We start from the raw sequence: 10363 nt of genomic DNA, 5'->3' as shown, positions 1-10363 counted from the left end.
TTAAACGCAAGGGCCACCATTAAAAGTCACTTTTAGGGGGAAAAAACAGCCTCTGTCCACTTCGTTAACAAACTGATAGGCAAATGGACAAAAGTGTGATTAAAGCATATGCGGGACCCCAGCGAGCTCCAGACTATGTGCATTGTGTCGGGGACCCTGGTGAATAATAAGACCCATCATTTAAATGCAAAAACCACCATTAAAAGTCACTTTTAGGGGGAAAAAACAGCCTCTGTCCACTTCGTTAACAAACTGATAGGCAAATGGACAAAAGTGTGATTAAAGCATATGCGGGACCCCAGCGAGCTCCAGACTATGTGCATTGTGTCGGGGACCCTGGTGAATGATAAGACCCATCATTTAAATGCAAAAACCACCATTAAAAGTCACTTTTAGGGGGAAAAAACAGGCTCTGTCCATTTCGTTAACAAACTGATAGGCAAATGGACAAAAGGGGGAACACGGCCCAGCCGCTGCTCCACTGCTCCAGGCTGTGTGCATTGTGTCAGGGGGGCCAGGTCAAACCCCTCCATGCACACCGCCAGAACCAGAACCTCACGCCCCTGGTGACCTTAAAGGTGTTTGTCTTTGTTTGTTTTTGTATTCCACATAGACAGGCTGGGGTTCAGCACCACGCACAGAGCCTGCCCGCTACCTCCAGGGCGCATCACCACATTTTACAAGCCAGGAAAGGTGCATGGATCCTGGGTAAACATTGATTAAGTTTGAAACCATTTTTAAATGACTCTCAGACATTACCTGGAAGAATGCTTTCATGTGGACAGTAGCCAGAGAGGAGCAGGCTGCCCCAGAGGACAGGCTGCGTCACATCACTTTGTAACCCAGGAAAGGAGCAGGAATCCTGGCTGCGTGAGTGGTAAAATCGCATTAAACTGTTTTAATCCGACAGTCGCTGATGCGCACGGAAGTCTGTCCGTTTCGTTAACATTTGAATAGCCAAATGGACGGAAATCCGTCCGTTTCGTTAACATTTGAATGGCTAAATGGACAAGCCTGATTAAAGCATATGCAGGACCCCAGTGAGATCCAGACTATGTGCATTGTATTAAGGAACCATACTAATGATAGCATCAATCATTTAAATGCAAAAATAACGATTACAAATCATTTTTAGGGGGAAAACGGTGGATCTGTCCATTTCATTAACAATCTGATAGCCAAATGGACGGAAATCCGTCCGTTTCGTTAACAATCTGATAGCCAAATGGACAAGCAGGTGAAAACGGCCGAGTCGCTGCTCTCAGGGCCTCAGACTCACAGGCACACACACGTGCAGAGAACCAGGGCGGTGCACATGGCTTTTTTACCCAGCAATAAGTCTCTGAGAAGCGGGGGAAAGTTGTGTGGATAGAGGCGGAGCCCAGCGGCAGGCAGAGCGCAGCAGCAGCAGCAGGCAGAGAGGAGCAGGCTGCGATACCCCTCCCCCACAGAGCCCACCCAGAGGACAGGCTGCGTCACCTCACTTTGTAACCCAGGAAAGGAGCAGGAATCCTGGCTGCGTGAGTGGTAAAATCGCATTAAACTGTTTTAATCCGACAGCCGCTGATGCGCACGGAAGACTGTCCGTTTCGTTAACATTTGAATGGCCAAATGGACAAGCCTGATTAAAGCATATGCAGGACCCCAGTGAGATCCAGACTATGTGCATTGTATTAAGGAACCATATTAATGATAGCATCAATCATTTAAATGCAAAAATAACAATTACAAATCATTTTTAGGGGGAAAACTACGGAGCCCCCAAGGGGACATGGAGAAGAACAAAAAAAAAAAAATGTTTTGCGAGATATCGCAAAACCTTTGCGAGATCTCGCAATACTTTTGCGAGATCTCGCAATACTTTTGCGAGATCTCGCAATACTTTTGCGAGATCTCGCAAAGGTTTTCATTTCGCTCAATGTACTTCCGGGTCAGTTCAGCGACACAGAAACCACAACAATGGAGCAGTTAATCGATTTTTACTTTGAGCTTGGCTTAAAATATAAAGACATAACATCAGTGCTTGGCAATAGGCACAGGTTTATCATAAGTGAAAGACACCTCAAGAGGAAACTCCGAGCGAGGGGACATGCACGTCGACATGTATACTCTGAGCTTGCGGTCCTGGTGGATTTCATTCGCAACCAGTTGCAGTACTCTGGGCAGCTTCATGGGTACCGCTGGATGTATGCAAAATGCAGAGTGCATGGACTGCGTGTGAGGAAGGAGGATGTGCGCTTGGTACTGAAGGAGCTGGATCCCAGAGGAGTGGCATTAAGGCAAGCAGGACGACTCAGACGAAGGCGTTACTTCTCCAAAGGGCCAAACTTCATCTGGCACCTGGATTCGTATGATAAACTGAAGCCATATGGCATTTGTATAAATGGATGTATCGATGGGTATTCAAGAAAAATTATCTGGCTTAATGCCTACACAACAAGTAGTGACCCAAAGTTGATTGGGGGATATTACATGGAAGCAGTGCAGCGTTTAGGGGGCTGCCCTAGACTGGTGAGGGGCGATCTTGGAACAGAAAATGGCTATGTTCGAGGCATTCAGCGTTTCCTCGTACCTACTAGCCCAGACGGCACCCATGAAAGCTACTTGGAGGGAGCCAGCACCGCCAATCAACGAATCGAGTATTGGTGGGGTTTTCTTCGCAGAGAGTGCGCGGAGTTTTGGATGTGCTTATTTGGAGACCTCAGAGACAACGGGCATTTTGATGGTGGATTTCTGGACAAAAGCCTCCTTCAATTTTGTTGCATGGGACTCATCCAGGTGAGTTAATACATTGTGTGTATGTGCTGTGCGTGTGAGTTAGAGGAGAGAAAAAGAAAGAGAGGAGAGAGTGAAGGACACAGACAGAGGGCGGGGTTGGTGGTTATGTGTGAATGCCATAATGTTGTTCTCTATTTAAGTTGATGCGTATGTACAGTTCTTACTAAATGTATTACATTCTTTTTAACAGGATGAGTTGGATGACACTGCACAGGTTTGGAACGCGCACACCATCAGGCCGTCGAGAAACCTGAACGTCCCCAGCGGTCGGCCAAATGTGATGTATGCTGTGCCTGACCTTTACCGGACAAGAGACTACCTTTCCCCTGTTGAAGATGAACACGTTCAACTGTGCAAAAATGAATGTGTCTTTCGGCTGGCCATACCATGTGATCCAGATGTGTACGAACTATGCCACATCTTTATGGGCGAGTCCCATCTGACTCCACCAACAGACCCATATCAGGCTGTGAACTTGTATATGCACCTAAGAGAGGCCATCAGTGCATCTCTCTAAATCATATACCGTGACATTGGAACTCACCGTCACCGCACTGCTTGTTTGTTTCTGGGAGTATATAGCTCTTATGCCTGTAGTTTCTTTCACAAAGTAGTAATGCTACTCACTGCATTTGCTTGATGAACTTAGGTCATGTGTGTGCATAGCTCATATAATTAATTTGAAATCCTATCTTTAAGTTGACTAAGAATTTAGAATATGTCAGTAAAGTCTAAGCTGTTGAATATTTTAGATTCTGTAGACACCAGTCCTGTTAAGGTGTTATGAACTGTAAGATGACTAAAATACTGCCTTGTCAACATCACTCCCCCCTTTTATATACATGTGATGGCATGACCCTGTCCTCACTGTGCAGCTCCTTCAGTGACAGGCTGCTGCACCCCCGCTGTCTCAGAGAGAGGGAGCAGCGGTCAGACTATATAACCAGTACAGCCCCTAGTAGACCCCCCCCCCACACACACAATAACAGACTATAACACCCCCTGTTGTTAAATACCAACCATGTGCAATATATATATGCTGTTAATAACTGTGCAATATATACCTATAAACTTTTACAGGATGTGTATTTTGTAAATTGTCTAACTTTGTTTAAATTATAATTTGTTTATCTTTAATACTTTTTTATGCATGCTTCTTAGGTAACATTAAGCTGTCTTTGGCTCTTTTCTGCTGTAACAATGTAAATGTCCCCTCTGTTGGACTAATAAAGGTATTCATTGGGTGAGGCGTGTGGCGCAGTGGATATAGCCTTGTTATGGGGATCAGATGGTCAGAGGTTCAAACCCCACTGCATGTCGTTGTGTCTAGGCAAGACACTTCACCCCAAATTGCTCCTTGTCCACAGTATTGAGTATGTAAGTCGCTTTGGATAAAAGCGTCTAACCAGTAACATGTAATGTATTCTGATTCTGATGTGTTTTCGAACTGTGAAACAAAAATAGTGTGTGTGAAAATGTATAGGACTTTAGTAATGCTAGAACCAAGTAGTACGAACATCAAGTTACAGAAAACACAGTGATGCCTGTGTTGACAGGCACTTTAATGTCAGAAAGGGGTAGAAAATAACAGCACAAGCTGATCTTTTAACAGTGTGGAAATATTAATAATAATTTTGTATTTTTATCTAGTGTGAAATCCTGGCTTGCAACCCTGATTCAATTTAAAATGTGCCTAATCAGTTTGGTTTGTCAATTTATTAAGACCAATTGAGAAATAAAAAAATAAAACATTGCACATTATGTATACGTCACTTCATATGCACATCTACATACACACGATTTCTGTTTCTAAAGAAAATAGCATTGAGTTATAATTCGGTGCCATGTTAAGATGGCAGTAAATGAAAGTGATATGTTGGTAATATTATTTATACATTCTGAGGGCTTGTAATTAGAGGGTAGTCTTTTCAGGCCACATTTCACACTTTCAACATCACCTTTTTGTAAACAGGATCTAACAACTATTTCCACATTAAATTTCAAACATTTTTTTTCTGAGAGTTATCAAAAAGGACTGACTCTTTAACACCATAACATCAACAATTAACAATTCGACCAGTGACGGACAACACCGTTTAGCTTTCTTAGCTGCAAAAAAAACACACTTAATCTCAGCCTCTAAACTGGGTTACGATCAAACTGACAAAAATGAAAACTGCAGTCATTCTCAAAGCATATTAAAAAAAAAGTAATATCCTTGTTAAAGCAGAAAATAGAATTGCAGACTGCTCATTACACGGTTCAGTGCATCAGTTGTTTCAATGAAAAAAAAAACACAAAAATATCAAATCAAAATAATATTCCAAACTGTTACTATCAGGCCTGATAATGACTGCTCTCAAGTTCAAAGGATATCCATTTCAAAGTAGTTGCTGGACAGGATATTGTCAAACTCCGTGCGAAATTCAGGGAAAGAGCTGTAGGTACACGGTATTTCAAGGATAGCTCCACAGGTATGAGCAACAGGCCTTCTGCTGAGCCCAGTTTCAGCATTAAAGCACACCCCAATTCTGTCAACACATATGACAGAAGAACCAGTGCAGAAACGCAGGATTTTTTCAGCTTTGGCTTGGTCAGCATTTTTCACATATCGTTGGAGGTGGTTGAAAGTGGTCTGTTCTCTCTGAGACAGCACCACGTTGGTTGTTTCAAACAGTTGGGACACTCTTCTGCCTGTGGCTTTCTTCTTCTCATACAGAGACAACACACTGTCCTTGTCAGGCAGTTTCAGCTGTACAAGTGACATGGGTGTCAAGAAGCAATCGACGATATACTTTGGCTCTTGGAGAATGGCTTTATGAGCCATTGTTTCGATGGCAGGCTCCATGTTGTTCTTTGCCGGTAGGAAATGGGAACCCATCCTTGTGAAAAGGTCGAGCAAGTCCTCTTCATCACTCTCCTCCATTGTGCCCTGGAGAGCCTTCTCCACAGCTGATCTCTCAACAGGAGAGAGGTAGTTGAGAAACGATGTCATCAGGATGTCTACATCAACGGAGTCGACTCCATGAATGCAGGCTAAAATGAAAGCCTTTGATAGCCTCACTGGCATGACACCATGGTCCAGTAATCCTTTCACCCAGATCCGTCCAACTGCTTGCCATTCAGCCTCACAGAAATCTGGCCTCAGCCTTGGAACTCGCTCTGCTTCCCCTTCACACGTTTCAAGAAATTGCTCCCAGAATGCAGTGTAAACCTCCCTTGACACTCCATTATCATCAATAGCATTTTCATTTACAAAGTCCATCTTTAGAGTCAAATGTATTATGCTACTGTCCATAAATACAGCCAAAAGACCTTCAACAACCTTTGTCCTGTGAATTGATGCACGTCGCGTGCTCTCTGGATTTCCTGAGCCTTCAGCTGAGGTTGATGGGGATAGTTGGCTGCTCGAATTTAAAAGCAAATCCTGTAGTAGAAGAACGAATCATACAAACACACACAAAAAGATTGGTCAATGAATGAAGCAGAGGCCAAAATGTCCTAATTGTTTAAATGTTGAGTATGAATCAAGGTCCATATAATATTGGATTCTATGTTTTTCCAATAATGCAACTCAAAAGCTATTTTTTACAAGACCTTCTTTCCAACTCCACCACACCTCCAGTTTATAACACAGACTTTCTATTTGTTGTCTCCAATTCAAAGCCGAGGTAACACTGAAAACTTCAGTATAAAAATCATCAAAGTTACTTTTTTTATACCTGACCGAGCTCCTCCAGAGCTCTCAGGACAGTATACAAATGTTTTACAGGCCACAGTTATGTGAAATCTTACAAGACCGGTAGTTTAAAGGATGTGTTCAGGGTTTCTTGCAGTGATGCATCTTACCTGTGCTGTTTGCACTGTATCCTCATGTATGGACACATGTGCCGAAGGCAGGCCAAAATCAGAGGACAAGGGGAGTAGTAAATCCTGCATTGGTACTCCATTCATCTCCGCACTCTGAAGGATGAATTAAGTATGTTATTAATTGACAGCAGACACTTTGAAGTCTTAGACGTTGTTGCAGACCGTAATTTACAAAAGTATTTCCGTAATAGTCTTCAACATCATCTTCTATTTAAAACCAGAAATACTTGTACGTGTTTATAAAAACTACTGCACAATCACAAGTCAAAAGGACTCTGTTGCTTTCCACTTCTACTGCAGCTTGCTAAATAACACCATTTATTTTAATACAAGTTGTACATGACTTTGCTATACCACTATACACAACAAATGGTAGTTTGATATAGAAATTATCGCAAAAAAAGGAGAATTGTGAAGTTGTGCATGCCACCATGAGTTATGAGCTTATGAGCAAAATTAAAATCTTTGTGGAATTCCACAGGTTTTCATCAGGTCTTGTTTGGTTTGTTGAAATGTGAAAGGTTCTAAAGCAGCATAAACTATTAAATGTTAATCAATATGCTGTGGCAAAATGAAGCTCTAAATATACAGGGGGTGAGCTAACATTTCAGTAAGTACAGTAAGCGTTTCACAGCACTGTAGGTTATTTCATTCGTGTGTCCAAAGAATAATCGGGGAACAGAATACATATGCCATAAAAATAAAATGACATGGTACATTTTTTTCAAAGTAGGAATGCACATTTGACTTTTTCTATAAATTGAATCGAATTTACTGACTATTGAAATCCAACAAAAAACTACAGTATGTAATTGATTGAATTGAAGTAGCAATACATTTCTCAATCTTTTCTGTGTTTACTGGTTTGGTTTTAATACATATATTTGCATTTCTACCCCCTTACCCAAACACTTTCCTGATCACATTACCTGAGTGACATCCTCATGTGTGACGTCATTCCATTTTATCACAACTATCTCATCACCACCTGCTCCCCAAAGATCATCTTCCGGATCCCATACAAGTGTATCTGCCTCGTCTGTTGGGGTTGAATGGGAGCGATGTGATTGCCTTGGACCTTCTGCTGTCACAGTGTCAGAGGTTGATCTTTGTTTTTTGGATCTTGGTTGTATCTGGAAATGCTACAAAAAAACAACTTTTGTTGTCAGCAGTAATTTGTAATAATGGCAGGGAGAAAAACATGTTTCACAATTAATATCAAATGGTGTGCAAAAAAATACATATGACTACACATTAGCCTATTAAGCATAAAGGTACTGTGCAATAACTTTTAGATATTCTTCAATCTTCCCTCAGAGTCTCTAAGATAAGTGATATGTTTCAAAGCATTACAAATAAAAGTATGAAATAGCAAAAAAATATGCAACAAAAAGAAATGTATGCATCTGACCACACATGTCAACAACAAAGTCCTGGAAAAATTGAAACATACAGAGGTGAAAGTATGTTGGTAACGCCTTGGACAAAAGCGTGTGCTAAATAGCCCTACCATAACTATAGCTATGTAGAAAGTTGCTGACTAACTGTGGTGACTGATGGCACACAATGGAACCTTTCTGTTTTATGAAATCCATGTACATCATTTCTTTATTTAGTTATTACCTGAAGTTTAATCTTCAAGCACTATCTCTTTCCATCTGTCCCTGTCATTAAAGTGACTTTATATTTCCTACTGCCACAAACCTGATCGCTATTGTCGCTGTCAGATGAATATCCATGTTCTGGCAGATCTGTAATCAATTCATCTGCATCAACAGATCCATGTGAGTCTGCTCCCTCAGTGATGGCAACAGATGAATCTGCAGATAAGGAATCTTCTCTAACTGTTTCTACCTCAGATGGGGATTGATCTTTTGGGTGGGCTTCTTCTTTTGTGGATATGTAAAATCTAAGCAGCTTCAGTTTAGTTTGTTCATAAAGTCTGCCAACAGTGTCATCTGAAGGGATCTGGTTTCTTTTAAAATCACAGACATCAAAGGTGAAGTCTTCAACTCGCCCTTTTGTTGAGTGGCCATTTGGGAAGAATAGCTTCTTTCCCATTTCCAAAAGCTGAGCAACAGTTGTTGTTTTTTCCACCGATGCATGTCTTGTTCCCCCGCCATTGCAGGTCCTCACTTGTTGGTATTCCTTATTGTGAAAATGAAGCCATCCAATTTCAATCTTCCTGGTAGTCTTTTCTGCTGCGTTATTTCTTCGTCTTGACATCCCTTCACCTTCTTTTTGAAACACACCTGATGCACCACACAATGCTCCTTTTGTTTTTGATTTACTTTTCCGTGCTCCTATTTTATCTCTTAATGTCTGTAGAAGAGTTTCTTTATCTGTGCTGCTGCGCTTTGTTTGTTGACAGAAGGAGAGGACAGCTACTCGGTCACCATATGAAGTGATATACTTTGCCATTTGTTCATCATTCATGATGGTTAGCACTGCCTTGTCAACCTGCAAAAATAAAATAACTAATACATTACCAACAACCACTAGCTTGCTACCTAGCACCCTAACACTTAACTTGTAAACAAACGGCGCTTATCAAATTCAGAATTCAGCATTAAACGTTTTACAGAAGGATTTTTTAACTGCCATGCTACCTCCATATTACTTATAAAGTGTTTGACTTTTCCAGGCTCTGTGCTGTTACGGTAACTTATTCCGTGAATTGAATGAATGTTCTACGCACCTTGTCACTTTGCATTTTCATGATGTCCTCTTGTGGGACCTCTCTCGAGCGAAGAAAGCTTTCCAAATCCTCCTCCATGACTCTTTCATCTGTTACAAGCTGCCCCAGAGTACTGTAGGTTGCCAAACTGAACCGGCCGGAAGTACATTGCGCTAAACGAACATTTTTGCGGGATAAAGTATTGCGAGATCTCGCAAAAGTATTGCGAGATCTCGCAAAGGGGTTTTGCGAGATCTCGCAAAACATTTGCGAGATATCGCAAAGGTTTTGCGATATCTCGCAAAACATTTTTATTTATTTTTTCTTCCCCATGTCCCCTTGGGGGCTCCGTAGAAAACGGTGGATCTGTCCATTTCATGAACAATCTGATAGCCAAATGGACGGAAATCCGTCCGTTTCGTTAACATTTCAATAGCCAAATGGACAAGCAGGTAAAAACGGCAGAGTCGCTGCTCTCAGGGCCCCAGGCTCACAGGCACACACACATGCAGAGGTCCAGGAGCAGGAATCCTGGGTACGTGAGTGTTAAAAGTGCATTAAACTGTTTTAATCCGACAGCCGCAGGTGCTGACGGAAAGCAGGCGGAACAAATGGATTATTTTACCCAGGATTAAGTGTTTGCAAGGCGGGGAAAGTGTTCCTGCAGCCCCTCCATAACGGTAATAATGATTAGAAATTATTTCCACTGCAGAAAGCGGTTTTTAAATGTGGAAAAAACGATTTCAAACTTTTTAAAAAGCACAAAGTGATTTGAGTGCAGTTCTCATGTGTCCCCACAGGAGGGCGCATCATCCCAGGGAGCACAGTGCATTAACAGTAAAAAATACAACAAAAACAGGGCAAATCAATGGATTTAAAGTGCAGGGAAGCTCCGCACCACACACAGGTATATTCCTAAATCCCCACCATGGTGACCACGGTGATTTAAACTAGTTTCTGCGCGGAAAAGAGTGCTAAAAATTTGATTAAAGCCTGCTAACAGTGTGGTAAAAGTCTGATTGTTTCAGAGACCCATAG

At 41.8% G+C, this 10363-nt stretch overlaps 2 protein-coding genes across 4 annotated transcripts; one reads left to right on the top strand and one right to left on the bottom strand.

The window, feature by feature from the left end:
- The first annotated feature begins 1814 nt into the window (after nt 1–1814).
- Nucleotides 1815–4022, top strand: LOC307035209 (uncharacterized protein). Its single transcript, XM_079674279.1, has 2 exons — nt 1815–2778; nt 2969–4022. The coding sequence occupies exons 1-2, from the start codon at nt 1960–1962 to the stop codon at nt 3293–3295; spliced, it is 1146 nt and encodes a 381-aa protein (XP_079530405.1). The 5' UTR covers nt 1815–1959; the 3' UTR covers nt 3296–4022.
- A 289-nt stretch (nt 4023–4311) lies between these two features.
- LOC307035208 (uncharacterized protein) lies at nt 4312–9666 on the bottom strand. 3 transcript variants are annotated; one of them, XM_079674276.1, is made up of 5 exons: nt 9347–9666; nt 8353–9108; nt 7578–7790; nt 6628–6741; nt 4312–6205 (listed from the first exon to the last, which is right to left on the bottom strand). In XM_079674276.1, exons 1-5 carry the CDS (start codon nt 9632–9634, stop codon nt 5144–5146), a joined length of 2433 nt encoding a protein of 810 aa, XP_079530402.1. In that variant the 5' UTR covers nt 9635–9666; the 3' UTR covers nt 4312–5143. The 3 variants fall into 3 exon arrangements, with proteins under 3 accessions (XP_079530402.1, XP_079530403.1, XP_079530404.1); XM_079674277.1 differs by having other exon boundaries at nt 8353–9666; XM_079674278.1 differs by lacking the exon at nt 8353–9108.
- Between the last annotated feature and the right edge of the window lie 697 nt (nt 9667–10363).

Source organism: Notothenia rossii, assembly GCF_949606895.1.
Source record: "Notothenia rossii genome assembly, chromosome: 4".
In the NCBI taxonomy this organism is placed as follows: Eukaryota; Metazoa; Chordata; class Actinopteri; order Perciformes; family Nototheniidae; genus Notothenia; species Notothenia rossii.
Note: the sequence above shows the minus strand (reverse complement) of the source record. Positions and strands in the feature narration are given on the sequence as shown.